The sequence below is a fragment of the Peromyscus eremicus genome, chromosome 8a, assembly GCF_949786415.1.
Source record: "Peromyscus eremicus chromosome 8a, PerEre_H2_v1, whole genome shotgun sequence".
Classification (NCBI taxonomy): domain Eukaryota; kingdom Metazoa; phylum Chordata; class Mammalia; order Rodentia; family Cricetidae; genus Peromyscus; species Peromyscus eremicus.
This window is the reverse complement of record NC_081423.1, coordinates 18,444,402-18,464,673: the sequence shown is the minus strand read 5'-3', so window position 1 is coordinate 18,464,673 and position 20,272 is coordinate 18,444,402. Positions and strand designations below refer to the sequence as shown.

Genomic DNA, 20,272 nt, shown 5'->3' with positions numbered 1-20,272 from the left:
ATTGGCTGTGGCTGTGTTGACGGATGCGTGAGAAGAAATCACCGCCTCAGCGGGACGCCTTGAAACGCGCGCGAACTCGGGTGGGGACGGGGCACTGAGAAAACAGATTTAGGGCCATAAACATATCGTAGCATAGCCCACTGACACTTTTCCTCTTCGAAGCGATAAAGAAATGTTATTAGAAATTCTATTGCTTACGCAAGTGGCGTTTGAAAATGAGTATCCCCGTTCACAGGAGGTCCTGGCCTCTGGTTATCCCCTTCGCTCATTGGCGTGGACCGTGCTACTGCGCCTGCTCTCCGGCGACACCCGCCGTTGGCTAACACTGGCTGAAGTAAGTGCGCACGGTCGCCCAGGGTACCCCCTTCCTAGTCGCGAGGTTCTGCGGAGCACCAGTTTGCAGCTGGCTCCCGAGACGTCAACGCGCCACACTTGGGGGCGGCGTCCGGTACTCAGAACATCCCAGAGAAGCTCTCGAGCCGCGTCCTCCCATCCGAGGAGATGCAGCTAAGCTCCGAGAGGTGCCGGCTGATGGTCTCCGTAGAGGGGTGGGAAGGATGAACCCAAAGAGAAAATACCAGGAAACTTGGCACAGCTTGCCCTGAGTAGCAAATAGTTCTGGTCCCTCCATCGGCAGGCAGCCCAAACTGTGGCCCTGGGGCCGGCCTAAGATTCGGAGCTGCGCGGAGAGGTACCGACTGTCTTCGGCCCTTTCCGCCGCCAGCCGCCAGTCGTTTCGGGAAGCATCGGAGGCGCGGCGCTCTCCCTCGACGGCTTTTGCTTTCTTCCAGCGGCGTTGTCCTGGCAACACGGAGACACAGGGAATCTGGAGAAGTTAGATTCCTATAGCTGAGGTGCAGATGGGGCTGGGGCTGGGGTAGGGAGCTCAGCCAGGCTTGGGGTTGGGTGGGTCCTCCATGATCGGGCCGGGGGACCTCGAGGCGACCTGCCAGGACCCTCTTGATTGCTCTGTGAGTGTTGTCTCTTCACTGAGCAATCCCAGAACCCCCTGCCGATCTTTTGATTTGCCATGTGGGCTCCTCTGGATGCATTTAGTGCAAAGTAGGGGGAAGACAAGAAAGCCAAAATCCCGCGCTTAAGTCAATCTTCGGATGGCTTGTAAAGATACCGTGACCTGACTTGGATCACTTTGAACTACACATCTTTTCAATAATGTTTACCTGATGCAGCCAGTGATCTTATTCTGGCCTAAAGGGTGGTCAGTGGTCACTACCCCTGAAAGTCTATTTAAGAACCCGTCCCGTGCCGGGCGGTGGTGGCACATGCCCTTAATCCCAGCACTCGGGAGGCAGAGCCAGGTGTACAAAGCGAGGTCCAGGACAGGCACCAAAACTACACAGAGAAACCATGTCTCGAAGAAAAAAAAAAAAAAAAAAAAAGACAACAACAAAAAAGAGCCCATCCTATGTTTCTGACAGTGTCTCAAAGGGTGACTTTACTTGTTAGTATGATTCCTTGGCATAATGAGCCTAACAGATTCTTTCCAAAAAGTTGGCTTGATGGAGGCACTTACCCCTGAAAACAATTGATGACTGTAAAAATGAGGATAAGTTAACTGGAAAAAGTGAGATTTCCCTTTTCTTGTTCTATGTCCTAGGTACTTGAAGATTGTTTTAATAGAAGAAAAGGTAAGTACTTGTTCCTGAACTAAGGCTATTAACAGATTCTCATTAAGTAACTTTTATTGTGAGCATCTGCCTTTTTAATTATATGGCCGATACTACTTAAGAACTTAAGTGCTAGCGAAAGAGAGAATGAATTATTAAAACATTGTATAAAAATGGATGTATTGAAGGTAGCATGTAACCCCTTTTTAAAAAATAAGGTATTTTCCCTTTTTTGAGACAAGGTCTCAATATGTAGCCTTGGCTGCCTGAAACTCACTATGTAGACCATACTGGCCTCAAACACATAAGGATCCTCCTACCTCTTCTTCTTGAGTGCTGGGATTAAAAGCTTGTGCCACCGTATTTGGCTTATTTTAATTTAATTTTATTTAATTTATTTATTTTTCTCTTCCTGTGTGTGTGTGTGTGTGTGTGTGTGTGTGTACACGTACACACACGTGCAAAGGCATCAGATCCCAGAGGAACTGAAGTTACAGGCAGTTGTGAGCTGCCTGATGTGAGTACTTCGAATTGAACTTAAGTTATCTGGAGGAGCACTACGCTCTCTTGACCATAGAGCCATCTTTCAAGCCCATTAACATTTCAAATTCAGCTTCTCTGCAGTCACTGTGGCTTTGTGATCCTGACTGTCTAAACTGGAAGTCATAGCTCGATGACATTCTTGAGCTTTACGGTTTTACTGAAACTGAATGTTGTTTTTCTCCTTTTTCCCCCTTGTACAGTATTTTCTTATGGGCAGTTTGCCTTTATTTTGTTTCAAAGTTTTCTGCGGTGATATACTGTGTACCCCAATAAAGCTTGCCTGAGGATCAAAAGACAGAGCCAGCCACTAGATTATACATAGAGGCCAGACAGTGGTGGCACACACCCTTAATCCCAGTACTGGGAAGCACACGCCTTTAATCCCAGGAAGTGAGGAAACAGGAACTAAGGCAGTTCAGCTGAGACCCTTTCAGATGAGGACTCAGAGGCTTTCAATCTGAGGATTCATGGAAACAGGATCGGCTGAGGAGTTGGCGAGGTGAGGTTAGCTGTGGCTGCTCTGCTTCTCTGATCTTTCAGCTTTTACCCCAGTATCTGGCTCTGGGCTTTTTATTAAAAGACCATCTAAGATTGGAACAGCAGTTTTCTCTGAAGGTGTCTGTAGAAATTGGAGTCATGCGTATTGTGTCTGGAATGAGAAGTACCAAGAATTATTTGAAACCCTGGTTTCAGTGGTCACTTGCTTTCCTTCTCTTTTTAGTTATTTCTTTGATGGCAATGCGTTTTCCTTCTTTCCCAGCATACTGTGGGTCATTTCAAGTCCAATTCTTTGCTTCTAATTTTAATATTCTCCCCAATAGAGATCTATAACAAATGAAACTGCCGGCATTAGTCTAAAGAATGTTTTTAAGGTCTTTGTAGGTTTGTTTCTCTTTTGTGACTTTATATGAAGTTACTCTTGGTGGCTTTTTCCTCTCTGCAGGTTTCATCCCTGACCAGATCTATGCATCATCATGGCACTGTATTTTGACCACCGAATCAAAGCCCCAGATGCATCCAGATCTCCCTCTCTCATTACCTGGCACCCCACCCACCCATTCCTGGCAGTCGCATCCATAAGCCCATCTTCTGGAGGCACTGTAGATGTCTACCTTGAACAGGTGAGTCATCAGAGTCATTTTGACTTCAGCAGCTAGCTCTTGTGTTCTTTTCTTTTCTTGAGACGTGAAGGCCAGGAGTCGGGATAACTCTGCTCTAGATTTCTCCTCATTGGTTCTTCCTGAAGACCAATTGTTCCCAATCATCAAAGCCTTCATATGTTGCACAAATCCCAAATGGTCTTATAATAAAAGACCTGGAGCCAGCAGATATTGGGGTAAATGCTGAAAGATCAGAGAGACAAAGGAACAAGCCACAGCTACTTCTTACCCCACCAACTCCTGAGCCGTTCTCCACGACTCCTCAGACTGAATGCCTCTGAGTCCTAAGCCGAAAAGCTCTCTAGTTTCTGTCTTCTCACGCCTTGTATACCTTTCTCTGCCCAGCCATTTCACTTCCTCTCAGCCTTCCTAGTGCTGGGATTAATGGCATATATGCTTCTCAAATACTGGAATTAATGGTGTGTGCCACCACTGCCTGGCTCTGTTTCTCTCCTAGACTAGATCAATCTCATGCAGCTCAGTGTGACCTTGAACTCAGAGATCCAGAAAGATCTCTGCCTCCCAAGTGCTAGGATTAAAGGTGTGTGCCACCAGTGCCTGACCTCTATGTTTAACTCTGTGGCTAGCTCTGTCCTCTGATCTTCAGGCAAGTTTTATTAGAGTACAACAAGATATCACCACATTCATATATGGCAGTTCTTTTATCCCTGCCATATAGATTCAAGAGCATGCTTAAACCTGACCCCTGTGCTGTACATGCCTTCTTCAACTCTTCATGTTGGCCCTTTGAATTCTTTAGATTTATTTATTTTACGTGCATGATTGTTTTGCCTGTTTGTGCGTCTGTGCACCAGGTGCATGTCTCCAAGGTCGGAAGGCGGCACTGGGACTGGAGTTATAGATGGTTGTGAGCTGTCATGTTGTTGCTGGGAACCAAACCCAGGCCTTTAGCAAAGTCAGTAAGTGCCCTGAACCCCTGAGCCGTCTCTCAATCCCATGTTGACCCTTTCAAGCTGTACTAGTATCCTATGGCTGCTGTAACAAGTTATCACAAACTGGGTGTCTTCAAAGGGTAGAAACTCCTTTTTTCACAGCTATAGAGGTCAGAATATAGAAGATCTGGATCTTGCTGGCCAACCAACCTAGCTGAAGCAGTTAGATCTAGGTTCATATGAGAGAGTCTATCTCAAAATAAGGTGAGCTGTCGAGATGACTCTGTGAGTAAAGGTGCTTGCTTCCAAGCCTGAGGACCTGAGTTCACCTACAGGACCCACATGAAGGAAGTAAAAAACTAATTCCCCCAAGTTGTCCTCTGTCTGACCTCCACACACATTATGGCACACACATGTGTTTACACATAAAGTAATTTTTTGTTGTTCTTTTTGAGACAAAGTTTCTCTGGGTATCCCTGAGTATGGAACTCACTCTGTAGACCTGGCTGGCCTCAAACGCAGAGATCAGCCTGCCCCTGCCTCCTGAGTCCTGGGATTAAAGACATGTGCCACTACTACCCAGCTTATAAGTAATTGTTTAAAAAAGATTCTATTTTTATTTTGTGTGTGTGAGTGTGCATGTGTGCCAATACCCTTGGTTGCTAGAAGATATCAGATTATTGGAGCTGGAGTTAGAGATCATGTGGGTGTTGGGAACTGATCAAGTCCTCTGGAAGAGCAGCAAGAACTCTTAACTGCTGAACCATCTCTTCAGCTCCCAATAAATAATTTGTTAGTTAAAAATAATGGGGAGAGTGACTGAGGAAGATACCTATCCTCATTCTCTAGTCTCCACGCAGGCTGTATTCAAGTACATGCACATGTGCACACGGAAGACCAGCTGTCACATCTCCTTATTAAATAGCTCTTCTGATCTTAAACTATCTGATGTAAATTGTGTGCGTTAGTTTCTTGATATACCTGCCACTGTCTACAATGGGAGATTTTACTTCTTGTCCCACATAGGGTGAGCCTGTGCCTGACACCCACATTGAAAGGTCCTTCAGAGTCACTTCACTATGCTGGCACCCAACAAGGCTTATCCTGGCTATTGGCTGGGAGACTGGAGAAGTGATAATGTTTAATAAGCAGGACAAGGAGCAGCACACAGTGCCCCTGCCACATACCACTGACATTGCCATCCTCAGCTGGAGTACCAGTGGGAGCTGCCTGGTATCTGGAGATAAGGTAAGAAGTACACAATCTCCATCCCCACCATGCACATAGGGATGCATGTGAAAGGTGCTAAAGGCCAAGTTTTTCTGTCTGTGTCTGCATGCTTTTATTATCAGTTTTAATAAGTTTTTCTAAGGCTTATAATTTACCAGTAGCGGCTTTTTTTAGGGCTTTTATTTTTAGTCAGCTCTTCTAACACTTTATTATCGGTCACCTTTTACTCTCTTCATCCATAAATATTTCTAAAGCCTTTATCTTGTCAGTCAAAATTGTATTATTCTCCTTAGTAACTAATCATAAGGTTTGCATATTATCAGTCACTTTCTTGATCTCCTCAGTGGTAAATATTTCTAAAGCCTTTATCTTGTCAGTCAAAGGTTTCTACTTAGTAACCATTTGTAAGGCTTGCATACCACGCTCTAACGCCTGTATCTTTTCAGTCAGTCTCTCATATCTGGCACCATTATCAAACCATTTTTTTTTAAGGATAAGATATGAATTGCCAGACTAATAACAATTATGACCAAAGTTGTATTGATCCCAGCTAAGTTGTTTATCTACTCAGTTTGTCTAGCATCCTGTCCATAGTAGCAGTGAGCACAGTCCTAATGCCCTGCATTTTAATATTCCCAGTCATTGACCTGGGAAAGGTTTTAAAATTGTCTTTTCCCATTTTTATTTTCTTTTATTAATAGTTTACCGTTTAAAAGTTGTCAAGTGTCTTACTGCAGCTCAGATCCTCGGAGAATTGTTGTAAATGCAGTGATGATGTTTGACCAGCAAGTATAACCAATGCTTGGATGGCTGGATCATATAAAGGTAGTCAGATGTAGTGACCATGTTTGACCAGAAGATGGAGTAGGTGCGGCGCCAAAGCAGCTCAGGCTCTGCACGCCCCAGCCACAACAGGCTCTGTTCCAGCTCTTGTTCCCACTGAACAAAACTGGTTTGAAAGAACAGCTGTACACTGCACTAGATTGCACTCTAGCACTTGCCTGCGCTGGGCTTGGGAAAGTAGCAGGGAACAGCGAAAATGCACAAGGCAGGTGTGCAGTTTTGGGGCGGGAGCAGGTCACCCCCAGGAGCTGACCTTGTGGGCTAGGCTTAGGGCCAAATGGGCACAGGCAGCTGTAGAGCGCCAGATAAAGAAGGAAGTCAGTGGAATGAGTTACGTTTTATTAATAGGCAAAATCTGTGCACAATAATTACAAGATAGGACGACGAGGAATCCAAACCTGGAGACCAGTTGCTATGTCGCCACTTACACCACTGCTTCTTCATTCTAATGGGGGATGGGGAATCTGAACCAAGCCGCAGCCATTTGCTCCATGGCTTGCTGCCAGTTCGTCCACTTTGCAAGAAGACGTCATCTCACTGCCCTGCATTTTATTTGGGTCATGTACCCTCTAATAAAAACTCCGTCCTCTGGGCCAAGCTGCTCCTTTCAATTGGCTAGGGGACCCGATGACAGAATTCCCATAACAGTCAGTGTCCTATTGTTGGGAAGAGACACCGTGACCAAGGCAGTTCTTATTAAATAGAACATTAATGGGAGCTTGATTACAGTTTCGGAGGGAGAGTCCAGTGATTACCATGGCAGGAAGCAGACAGGTGTGATGTTGCACAGTAGCTGAGAAGAGCTTTACATCCTGACCTGCAGGCAGCAGGCAGAGAGAGACACTGGGCCTGGCGTGGAATTTTGAAACTTCAAACCTCACTCCCAACAACCTACTTCCTTCAACAAGGCCACACGTCCAAATCCTTCTAATCCTTTAATACAGTTCCGTTCCCTGGTGACTAAGCATTCAAACATGGGAGTTTATGGGGGCCATTCTCATTCAACCCACCACACTCCCCTAAACTTCAGGTCTTGGGTAGCAGAGAGAGAAATACTACAGAGTGAAGCCTGTCAGTAATAGACCGCAGCAAGATTGTGAAAGGTGCTCTACCATCATGACAGGGTGTGAGAGCACTAGTATGTGTGTGCTTCAAGTGAGACGTGCCAGTGGGCAACCCCTGGAAACTGCAGGTAGAGTTGGGCTGTAACCTCTTTGTTTACACAGTAGTCTCATAGTTCACATATTTATGTGGCCCTTGGATATATTTTTTTCCTGGACTTGACACTAGAAAAAGCTCACAAGTTCATCAGCTGTAAGACTTCTCCCTACATAGAGCTTAGCAGCACCCTCACTAAGGACTCTATGACTATCAAGGCCAGTGTCCACGTGATGCCAGAGGAGCCTTAGCACCTACCCTTCATGTACATGTCACCAGTTGTTGACACTAACATGTCTACCTTTTCTCTTCCTGTGTGCACTTTTTTCCTGCATATTTGCAAATTCACAGATACTGTGATACTTGACTTCTAGGTACACCTGGCACCTAACTTTCAGACATCTCCCACATCACTACTAAGTTTCTGTCACATTCAGGAAACTGAACATTGATACAGAACCGTTACCCTATAGGCAATGCATATTAAAATTTCTCTTATCTGGACTGGGAAAATAAAGTTCTTGCCATGTAAACATGAGGATCAGAATTTGGATCATCAGCTGCCTGGCAGTGGTGGTGCACACTTTTAATTCCAGCACTTGGAAAGCAGAGGTAGGCAGAGCTCTTGAGTTCAAAGCCAGCCTGGTCTATATAGTGAATTCCAGGACAACCAGGGATACACAGAGATACCCTGTCTTGGGGAGGAAACAAAAGAATTCAGATCATCAGAATGCATGTAAAAGCCAGGTAGGTGTGTCATCTGCTGTAATCCCAGCACTCAGGAGGCCGAGCAAGTGTTAGCTAGACTAGCTGGACTCAGCAAGCTTTGAGTCCAGCTAGTTTTGGCTAATGAGAGACCCTACCTCATTAAATAAATTGAAGCACAACTGAGGAAGATATCCAACATCAACTTCAGGCCTCTACACATATATAACACTTGTGCCCACATACATGTGAACATGCATATGCACACATGCATACAACACACACATACACCTCCCCAAAGTTTTGCCACTTGTTGCAGTAACGTCCTTTATAGCTGTCTTTTTCTAACCCAGGGTTTAGCCAAGGTTCATACAATACATTTAGTTGTCATTCTTGTTGGTATTTTAGCCACGACCAATTTCTTGGTCTTCTATTCTCCATTCTTCCCTCACCCTTTTGTCTGTCATAATATTGACATTTTGAGTCCAGACTAGTTTCTTTCCAAAATGTCCCTCAGTTTGACCATAACCTCATGATTACTTTCAAACTTAAACGTTTGGAGCAAGACTTGCACATAGAAGGTTTTATTACTCAGTGTCCGTCTCTGTAGCAAATACTCAACATGAATAACTGGTAACAAGAAAAGATTTATTTTAACTTGTAGTTTTAGGGATTCTAATCCATGACTGCTTGTCCATGTTGCTTTGGGCATGTGGTAACAGTACATCAAAGCATGTGTGCATAATAGAAAACATCTTTTTTCATCATGGCTACTGGGAAGCAAAGAGAGACAGGACCAACATCAGATATCCCTTTCAAGGACACACCGTCCATTAACTCAACTCTTTCTGGTAGACCCTACCTCCTTAAGGTTCTGGAACCTAGTATTTAGCATATGGCTAATACCTTTGGAGAATATAACAAGGGTATAGTCCTTATTAGCTTAATTTTTAAATATGGCATACTGTGCACACTCTTGTTTTTTGCATTTTTCACTTTACAGTGTATCTTGGAGATCTTTCTATATTGGTAAATAGAGATCTTTGTACTCTTGTATTAGGCTTTTCATTATATGAAATTAACTATTTAACTATCTAATAAGCATTTCAGTGGTTTCTAGGCTTTTGACAGACAGAGGTTATAGAAATGGACTGGTAAAACCAGTAGGACCTAGGGCTTATGCCATTGTAAGGTTTATTTTGTTTTGTTAAGTGCTAGAGACTGAATCCAAGGTCTCATGTATGCTAGGCAAGAGTTCTACCACTAAGTCCTGTCCCTTCCCCTGTCCTGTGGTTAGATAGGTATTTGCCAAAACATGTTCTATGGATTTGAAGTAGCTTACAATATGAATGAGAACTTTGCTTTGAAAAGTAGTATCTCTTGGGCTTGGGGGCTGAGGATGTAGTTCAGTTGATAGAATACTTACCAATATGCACAAAACCCTGGGTTTGATCACCAGCATCACATAAACTCAACATGATGGCGCATGACCCAAGCACTTATGAGATGGAGGCAGGAGAATCAGAATTGAAGGCCATCCCCAGCTACATAGCAAGTTCAAGGCCAGCCTGAGACAGATGACACTGTCTCAAAAAGCAAATAACAAAACAGTAATATCTTAATATCGTAATGTGGAGGTCTAGTTCGGTGATAGAGTGTTTGCCTAGCGTGGGCAAGTTCCTGAGTTCAACTCCTACTACTAGAAAAAGAAAAAAAAGAAGAAGAAAAAGATAAGAAAAGAAAAGAAAGAGGGCCTTTGAGATGGCTCAGCAGGCGGTAAGGGCACCTGCAGACAAGCCTGGTGACCTGAGTTTGATCTCTGGGACCCACAGGATGGAAGGAGAGAATCAACTCCCACAGTTGTCCTATGACTTCCACACGTGCAGTGTGGCTCATTCTTGTCCCCACCCCAAAGTAAATAAATATGATAATTAAAAGCAATTTTTAAAGGTTTATTTATTATTTATGCAGTGTTCTGCCTGCATATGTTCCTGCAGGCCAGAAGAGAGTACCAGATGGTTGTGAGCCACCATGTGGTTGCTGGAATTGAACTCAGGACCTCTGGGAGAGCAATCAGTGCTCTTAACCACTAAGCCATCTCTCCATCCCCTAAAAGCAATTTCTTGAAAGATAAATGTGTAGCATCTTGGTAGTTCTGTAAAGTCTATTTCTCTAGCTCTTGAGGATGAGTATCATTTCTAGGGATCATTTCTATTTCTTTTTTTTTTTTTATGCTTCTCTCATACAATACATCCAGACCAGTTTCCCTTCCTCCACTCCTCCTAGTCCTCTCACCCACCCCTGTTCCCCCAGATCCACTCTTCCTCCATTTCCCTTCAGAAATGAGCAGACCTCCCAGGGATATCCACTAAACACAGCATAGTAAGATACAGAAAGACTGGGCACAAACCCTCATATCAGGATTAGGCAAGGCAATCCAGAAGAAGGAAAAGGGTCCCAAGGGCAGTCAAAAGAGTCAGAGACACCCCCACTTGCACTGTTAGTAGTTCTACAAGAACACCAAGCCACCAACCATAATATATTTGCAGAGGACCTAGTGTACGCCTACGCAGGTTCCACAATTGCTGTTTCAGTCTCTTTGTGTCCCTGTGAGCCCTGCTTAGTTGATTCTGTGGGCCATGTTCTTGTGGTATCCTTGACCATTCTGACTCCCCCTTTCCCTTGTTTCAAGGGGTTCCTCCAAATTCCAAGGGAAGAGACTGACGGAGATCTCCAGTTTGGGCTCTCTCTGTACCTAATGTTTCATTTGCCCATTTTTTTTTTTATTGGGTTCTTCCTTTTTCAAAATTTTTGGTTGTTTGTTTATTTTTACATCCCAACCAAAGCTTCCCCTCCCTCCTCTCCTCCCAGTCCCTTCCCCCAGATCCCCATCCACTCCTCCTCCTCTCTTTCTCTTCAGAAAACAGTGGGCCTCCCATGGATATCAGCCAGCCATGGTATATCAAGTTGTAGTGAGACTAGGCACCTCCTCTTCTGTTAAGGCTGGATGAGGCAATCTGGTAGGAGGAATGGGTCCCAAAAGCTGGCAACAGTCAGAGACAGCCCCTGCTCCCACTGTTAGGAGTCTCACAAGAAGACCAAGCTACACAGCTGTAACATATGCAGAGGGCCTAGGTCAGTCCCATGCAGGCTCCCTGGTTGTTGGTTCAGTCTCTAGGAGCCCCTCTGAACCCAGGTTAGTTGACTCTGTGGTCTTTCTTGTGGTGCCCTTGACCCCACTGGCTCCTACAATCCTTCCTCCCCCTCTCCTGCAGGATTTCCCCGAGCTCTCCATAATGTTTGGCTGTATGTCTCTGCATCTGTTTCATCAGTTGCTGGGTGAAGCCTCTCTGATGACAGTTGGGCTAGGCACCAATCTACGAGTACAGCAGAATATCATTAATGAGCTTTCCACCTTCATATTATGAAATAGTCTGACAGTCTCCTGTGAGATAGAATAATTCAGAATCATTACATTTCATCATCCTCATCTTGACAAAATCAAGAAACAACTAACCAAACAGATTATGCAGGCATAAAATGAAACCCAGGTGTAAGCTAAGTCCCTTGAGTCAGAACATTTAAGAAAAGAAATGTTTAATCCTTCTCAGAAAATCTAACGTTGTACTGGAACTAATTTAATTATGAGCTAAAGCAGGAAGATAGGAATAAAGAGTGAGCAAACATCGCTCACCAGGCTTGATCCCAGCAGCTTCTCCACTCTTCCACAAACACCCCTGTTGTGCTCACCAAGGGAAGCAACCGAGACCAGCTGAAGGCAGAAAATATATACTTAATCTGGGGCCAGCAGGCTGTCCCATTCACTGGGCAAAAGCCCGGCATTTTGGGAAGAAAGACCTTCCTTCCCTTCTCTGTCCCAAATCCAGACTTTGGGAAGGACGCCGAGGCCTCTTCACCCCAGCACCTCATGTGTACCAGTCAATAGCATCTGAGCAAGGGACTCTCCCCAGAAAGAAATATCTCCAGGGATCTCACTGAATGTGTATTAGAAATCCTGTTGCTCTAGAAGAGCCTAGAATGCCACCATACAGGCCAGGCCATTTGTCTTCTCCCAGTATCTCTTGCAGAGGCCAGTATGAAGGTTAAGGACCTACACCCCAACATATGGCCAGCTAGTCTTTAATCAAGCTTTTCAGGGGTGTGCTATTGAGAATGTAGTGCACCACTCAGACTCCCCACCAGTGCGGTAACAAACAGGACAGTCACCTTCACTCACCTTCACAAATGGAGCTGGTTTTACCTTTGAGCCAGTGTTCCTTTGTGATCATACTGGATACGACTACATTGTATGAAATAATTAAGAAGGAATAAGAGGGGTAAAGAGGTAGCTGGCACATAGGGCCACCCTTGGGAATGGTAAGCCTTCAAGTCCTCACAGGAAGATGAAGACATGGAAAAGACACCCAGACTTGGAACCTGGGACTGGTCAATGTATCTCTAGCAAGAAGGTGCCACAAAGGAGGCAGATGCATTTCCAAGTTACTTTTTGCTTACATTTCTAGCTTAACAGGAAGAAACCTGAGATCAGGAAGCTCATTGCTTCCATTCACCTTTCTCTGTCAGCCAGTGGAAGTTTAACTCATGATCACAACAAGCTTCTTTGCCCTCTGTCAGAATGAGGGTCATATGTCTGTCTGACTGAGTAAAAGACATTGTTCCTGGGTACAGCCCCAGGCCTAACTCCTCAACTCAAGTGTCCTACTGTCTTTTAGTAAGGGAGATTAGTGTCATATACAAGAACTCAATACTGTCTTTGCAGTTTTTCTGTAAATAAGAATGTTTCAAGTTAGCACTTTGTAAGAAACTAGCATTTAGGTCTAGTACCACCTTCCTTCCCCAAATCAGCGGCCCAGAAGTCTGGATATGTATGAATGTTTAGAACCTGAGCTCATCTGGGAGCTAATTAATTAAAATCAGAGATATGAACGCCTCACAAGCTATAGCATATGCAGCCCTGTGCCCTCACCCATGTGCCCTCACAACGCTCATCTCCAGGAGAGTTGCCTTTTCCTATCTTTTCATGTTTTGTTTTGTTTTTTTCACTGTATAACATTATTTTTTAACTTTTTAAAAAATAATTTCCGCCAGGTGGCACATGCCTTTAATCCCAGCCCTTGGGTGGCAGAGGCAGGTGAATCTCTGTGAGTTCGAGGCCAGCCTGATCTACAGAGCAAGTTCCAGGACAGCCAAGACTATACAGAGAAACCCCATCTCAAAAAACAAAACAAAACACACACACACACACACACACACACACACACACTAGAGTTTCTAAACACTCTCCTTGTCTTCATAGAGCTAGCAGAGTCAAGGAGCATCAGTTTTATAATATATCCTCTTCATATTATGTGTGCTTATGTTTCATGCTGTCTTAGAACTTCATTATCTTTCTTAGAGGCCCAAATATGTTTCTTTTGAAGTCCACATGATTTGAATGAAAATCCTTTTCCTGGCTACACTAAAGGTGGTGTCATCCAGGAGTTTGGGATATTGATGATTGAAGCAGGGCAGCAAAGAGAGTTCACAGGTTCTGAAATGTCTACTGGCCTCAAGTGGAGAAACAGCCCTTGGGGAGTGCTTGGATATCAGGGTGAAGAGACTCAGATTGAAACATGGTCTTTTGCCAAAGCTTGACTCACATTCCCCAGTCAGTTCAACCAGTTGTGATGGTGTCTTTTCCTCCCACGTCTAGACTTCTCTGGCACTTAGTATGTAATTGATCTGAGCTTCTGGTGACTTCCAGATTGAACACACCATTTCCCAAGTGTTTGGACTTGAGTTTTCAGTGCTTCCAGTAATGAAAGAACCAGGACTCCCGGTAGTGACGTCAAAAGGCCTCAGGGCAACTGGAAATGCCCCCAGTGGTCAGAGCTAGAAAAGTCTGAGCAACAGAGTTTAACAGCATTTAGATTATAACCAAAGCAGGAAATACGTACTTAAGAGTCAATGCTGATATAAACATGCTTATCAGTAAACAAATAATGGGAAAGAAACAAATTCCTTATGCTGAAGAATACCAAATAATTTATGTAGATACTTCGTCCTTGAGGAAGTATAATGTTGACTCCCACCCCTTAAATGAGAAATGCACACTGCATCCTTCTTTCTCAGGAGTACAGCATAGAAAGAAAGGGAGGGAAAAGAGTCACTTTACAATGTATAAAAGCTACCTCTACAAGGTATCATGGTCAACATCACAGTGATGAGTTGTGTTTGTAGTAGGAGCTGCTTCTCTGATCCTCCCCCAACAGATCTATAACCCCATCCAGCTATGGGGAAAACGTCAGATAGATCCCAGTGGAGCAGTGCCCTACACTGCACCTGAGCAGCACCTTAGTACTAAGCAAACGGAATGTTGAGGAAATCACTGCCCACAGGAGCCTAAGAAGATAGGACAGCTAATGTCATGTGGAATCCTGTTAGGCTCCTGGGACAGAAAAGGGATAGTAAGGGAAGCTGAAGAACTCTGAATAAAGTAGTGTGGACTCAGTTGGTAGTGATATAAATATTAGCTCATTAATTTCCAGGCAAGTGTTTCCTCTCCTCCCTCCACCCCACCCCCCAGAAGTGCTAGAGACTGAATTCAGGGCTTGTGTACTAAGAAAGCACTCTACTGCTGACCTGTATCCCAAGCCCTAGCTCATTAACTCTAAGAAATGTACCATACAATGCAGTAGTAGGGAAACTGGAGTCATCTATAGGAGCTCTGTACTGTAAACAAAAATCTGTTCTAAAGTTAGCAGTTCATTCTAAGCACATGACAGCTGCTCTCTCTAGGACTGAAGAAGAGGAGGGGCCACAGAGGAGAGTTGTGGTTCTAGAAATACTTTTGGATAGTATGGCATTTCCATGGTGCACATGTAGTACAGTAATGTTTTTGAACAAGGAATCTCCAATGTTGTGCCGAGTCTCCATTTATTGTTTACCTCCAATCAGTGGTCCTGTAAGAATGTGTCCTTATACACGTTGTTGGCCTCCTGCAGCTTGGAGTCCTGCTCTTGTGGAGACTGGACCAGCGGGGCCGAGTACAGGGGACTCCACTCCTGAAACACGAATACGGGAAGCCACTCACCCATTGCATCTTCCGGCTCCCCCCGCCTGGAGAGTAAGTATGAAGCCCCACTGGGTCTGGCTTGTCTCTCCCTTCGTCCTGGGGGTAGGCTATATGGCTCCTGACCCAGATGGACCCAGCCCCAAGTCATTCTAGATGTCTTGACTGCTGTGTCCTTTACTCTCAGGAATCTGGTTCAGTTGGCAAAGGCAGCAGTAAGTGGTGATGAGAAAGCCCTGGACATGTTTAACTGGAGAAAAAGCAGCTTTGGAAGTTTTCTGAAGACGGGGTCTCAAGAGGGGCTGTCTTTCTTTGTCAGTCTGATGGATGGTGAGCAACTTGGGGTGTAATTGTGGGAACCAAAGAGATTTTACTGTAGGCTGACAGTAGTGCTTCTGTGTGAAATGAAGACAGGCTATAGGACACATCTCTTTGGATGCTGGGCTCCCTGAAGATGTCCTCCTGCTTAGATGGCGCTGTGCTTGCTCTCGAAGAAATGAGGACAGGCCATCTTAATTTGTGTTGAAGCGTTTTCCTCAAGAAGTTTTGTTATTGTTTTTTTTTGTTTGTTTGTTTGTTTGTTTTGAGATAGAGTCTCACTATGTAGCCTAGGCTTGCCTCAAATTCATGATCTTCCTCCTGCCACAGTCTCTTAAATATTGGGACTACAGGCATACACCATTGTCTATGCCCAGCTCATCAAGACACTTTTAGAATTTTTGTCTGGTTGATGGATTGATTAATTTTTTTCATTGGTATTGTTTTGGTTTAGGGGTTTGTTTGGGGTTTTGTTGTTGGTTTTTGTTTTTGTTTGTTTGTTTGTTTGTTTTTGAGACAAGGTCTTACTGCATACCCCTGGCAGGCCTAGAACATGCTATGTAGACCAGACTATGTAGACTTGCCTCTGCCTCCCAAGTGCTGGGATTAAAGGTGTGTGCCACCAAGCCTGCCCTCATGGAGGGTTTTGGTTTTGTTTGTTTTTTTCTTTGAGACAGGGTTTCTCTGTGTAGCCTTGGCTATCCTGAAACTCACTCTGTAGATCAGGCTGACCTTGAACTCACAGAGCTCTGCCTCCGAGTGCTTCCCCTATTATTCAGCCTGCATAATTATCAAGTACTTGCTGTATGCTAGATGTGTTTCAGGTTCTTGAGAATGAAGAGTAAGCAGGACAATGACAGTTTGCCCTTGTAGCCTGCAGCTAGCCCTCCCTCACAGAGGCTACTATTAAGCACCATCTGTTGATTATATTTTTTGCCTATTTTGCGGTTTTGTTTTTGCCTAGTCTGATCTTCAACTCTTGGAACCCTCCTACCTCAGCTTCCTGAGTGCTGAGATTATAGCTATACCACCAAGCTGACTGTCAGTTGATTTTAATATCACTTGTTCTCAGGATAAGCAGGAGACACACTTCCCTGCCAGGACTGAACAAATACATTCTGAAGCTAATGAGAAAGAGTGATAGTCAGGTGTGGTACCTGGCCGAGCCCAAGAAATGAGAGCCACAGGAGGTGGCTGGGTTTGAGAAGGGAGGCTGCCGATGTTGGAAGAGATCACAGGTTTATAATTTCTGGATAGGAGAGACCTTTCATTTTAGAGGATAAAGAGATAGAGCCAGTGGAGAGGGACAGTTGAGGAAGTCCCGGAGGGAATACCCAAGCGGGTGCGTCACCAAGGGCCAGAGGGAGGGATAGGAAGGAGAGCTGAGGGGAAGGAATGATGTTGGCAGCCTGCAAGAGGCTGTATACAGAGCTATGGAGGATCTAGATCTAGATCGCTGCCTAGCCCCCAAGATGTGCTTTAAGTTCCCTCTGTGGAAGATGGGGATTATATTAGTGTCTACTGTCCTGTTGTCTCATGACCCTGCTCCATGATCTCTGCTTATTAAATACTAAAATGGTTAAAATTAACTTAGATGACTTCGAATTTTCCATTTAATGAGAACTCAAGTTATCCGTGGAGAATAAATTGAGACTAGAGGACAAGAAGGTCTCCTGTGGAGGCTCTTGAAGAACTTTAGGAACGAGCCAAAGAATCCCTGGAACTCACTGATCACTCAGACACCTAAGAAGAAACCAAGGAGGCAGAGCAGATGGTGCTGGCCAGTGTTGAAGTGGTTGTTCAGGGCAGGGCAGGAAGAGGAGTCGGTGTGGGGAGAAGAGATGCTGTAGTACCACTGCCTCCTGAAGTTCAGATGCTAAGGAGCTAGGAGGACAAAAGAGGGAAGGTGAGAGAGAACAAGGCAGGATGGCAATGATATAGCCAATGACATGAGACCTGAGGGCAGAAAGAAGAGTCATCATTTAGGGTCTCAGTATAGGGAGGGTACAAATACCCCTAAAGAAGGCTGGAGAAATGGCTCAGTGATTGAGAGTTCCGGCTGCTCTTCCAGAGGACTCCAGTTCAACTCCCAGAACCCACATGGTAGTTCACAACCATTTAGAACTCCAGTCCCAGGGGAATCTGACAGCCTCTCTGGGCACTGCATGCCTGTGGTACACATACATATATGCAGGCAAAACAGCCATACACATAAAATAAAGATAAATAAATAAAAACAAAATGAAAAAATACACCTAAAGATAGTGAACATAGATGATGGAACAGTTAGTTACAAGGCTACAGACTCAGATGGGCTGGATACTAATTTATGTCATCCAGGAGAGTAGTGGAGAAAGAATCCAGAGACAGCTATCCCGGCCAGTAAAGCAGAGATCATACCAGAGATGGTAGCCTGAGAAACATTGTGGCAAATGTCTTAAGTTCTTATAAAGATGATAGACCTTTTATCGGAGCATCCCTAAATAGATAGCAACTGTTTCTCATGGGTACCATGGAAAGACTGATGAGCATGCCGAGTGGCAGTGGCGCACACGTTTAATCCCAGCACTTGGGTGGCAGAGGCAGGTGGATCTCTGTGAGTTTGAGGCCAGCCTGGTCTACAGAGCGAGATCCAGGACAGGCACCAAAGCTACACAGAAAAACTCTGTCTCGGGGCAAAAAAAAAAAAAAAGACCAATGAGCCAGGCCACCTCTTTCCCCAGGGACAGTGCACTATGTGGATGAAAAAGGCAAGACAGCCCAGGTGGCGTCCACAGATAGCTCCGTCCAGATGCTGTTCTACATTGAGAAGAGAGAAGCACTGGTTGTGGTTACCCAGACCCTCCTGCTGTCTTTGTATGTGGTGACTCCTGAGGGGGAAGCTGAAGAAGTGATGAAGGTAGGTGAAAGCAGGGTGCTGGACTAGCCGGCCTACTGGATTGTGCTAAGGACCTGGGAGTCTTGCCTGTTGTGACTGTCTTTTCTGTCTTGGTTAGCAAGGCTGAAGAGCTGTCACTTGCTTGGAAGAGCAGCTAGCCTAGCTGTTCAGTGTCACTTCTTACTCTGGGCTATTCAGTGTAAGTGAGGAACATGAACGATTTTCCAGTGTCTCTGAACAGGTGTGGGTAAGATCAGGTTACCTAGGCTTCCAGTCTGTGCCCTTCTCAATTAGAGAATTCCCCTTCAGCATCCCATTGGACTTCCACACAGAGTTGGATAGAACAGGAAACATTGTCCTCAATTTGCAGCTATATGAAAGTGCTCTAAGGAGGCTCACTTATTGTCCCAGAGCTGGGGTGGCATTGCCCGGTGTCTATTACAGTGGCAGTTCTGTACCATATTCTTTCACATCTGCTGTTTGCCACCATAGGTGTTTACTTTGTTTTATGCAGTGAACAAATGTTAGTTACCTTGGCTGAACTGTAATGTTAAGATGCCAGGATGTCCATGAAAGACAGCTGTGTTGTAGCCCTGAGACCCTCTGCGCGTTTAAGAGGCCCACTAGAGGGCTGGAGAGATGGCTCAGAGGTTAAGAGCACTGGCTGTTCTTCCAGAGGTACTGAGTTCAATTTCCAGCAACCACATGGTAGCTCACAACCATCTGTAATGAGATCTGGTGCCCTCTTCTGGAGGGCAGGGGTACATGCAGACAGAACATTGTATACATAATAAATAAATCTTTGAAAAAAAAAAAAAAAAGAGGCCCACAGGAAAGGCGTCCGTTGCCACATGCTCCTAGATAAAGGTCACTTGTACACCCTGTACAGTTCATTTAAGAGCCCTGTTGCTTGCTGCCCCTGTTCATCTTTTGTTCCTCTTTTCTTTCTTTTTTTCTTTTTTTTTTCTTTTTTTAAAGTATGTGTAGGTATTTTGCTTGCATGTATGTCTCTATACCAAATACATGCTTGGTGCCCATGGAGGCCAGAGGAGGGTGTTGGATCCCATGAAACTGGAGTGGGCCATCATGTGGGTCCTGGCAGTTGAACCCAAGCCCTATGGAAGAGCAGTCAGTGCTCTTAAATATTGAGCTATCTCTCCAGCCCTCTTTTGTTTCTTTTATCAGTTTTGTTTTGGTTTGGGGGCTTTTGTTTGTTTGTTTATTTTTTGGTTTTTCGAGATAGGGTTCCTCTGTGTAGCCCTGGCTGTCCTGGATCTCACTCTGTAGACCAGAGTGGCCACAGACTCACAGAGCTCTGCCTGCCTCTGCCTCCTGAGTGCTGGCATTAAAGGTGTGCACCACCGCCCCCAGCATATTTTTTGTTTCTTTGAGACAAGGTCTCATGTTTCCACCTTGGCCTGGAACTTGCTATATAGCCAAGACTGTCCTTGAACTTCTGATCGTCCTGCCTTAGTCTCTTTAATTCTGGGATTATAGGGGTGAGCCAGAATGCCCAGCTGGTCCGGATTTATAAGAATCCATGAACCATAGAGAATGCTGAGCTTTCCCTAACCATACTCCTCTAGGTTGGAGAGCTCACTCTGTCCTATAACAGCAGTTGTGAATAGTCCTGGAATGTCATGGGCGAAGTGTCTTAGTCAGCTTGAGCCAACTTCACAAATAACCACTCACTAGATAGTTTAACAACAGACATTTCACTCACAGTTCTGGAATCAGGAAGTCCAAATAGGCGACAGCCAGTTCAGTTCTTGCTGAGGGATCGATTTCTGGATTACATAGAATGGCCTCCCCGTGTCCTTCCATGGAGTCTGGAGAGGTGGAGG

At 44.9% G+C, this 20,272-nt stretch overlaps 1 protein-coding gene across 7 annotated transcripts in view; it reads left to right on the top strand.

Moving 5' to 3' along the window:
* Positions 1-249: 249 nt before the first annotated feature.
* Ift140 (intraflagellar transport 140) overlaps positions 250-20,272 on the top strand; it is a 91,326-nt gene continuing 71,303 nt past the window's right edge. For 4 of the 7 annotated variants that reach the window (XM_059270308.1, XM_059270313.1, XM_059270315.1 and 1 more), the window contains exons 1-7: positions 341-854; positions 1,619-1,649; positions 3,115-3,292; positions 5,251-5,472; positions 15,165-15,286; positions 15,420-15,562; positions 18,274-18,449. In XM_059270308.1, the coding sequence (XP_059126291.1) occupies positions 3,146-3,292; positions 5,251-5,472; positions 15,165-15,286; positions 15,420-15,562; positions 18,274-18,449 (810 nt within the window). In that variant the 5' untranslated portion in view covers positions 341-854; positions 1,619-1,649; positions 3,115-3,145. The other 3 variants (XM_059270310.1, XM_059270309.1, XM_059270311.1) reach the window with 3 other exon arrangements.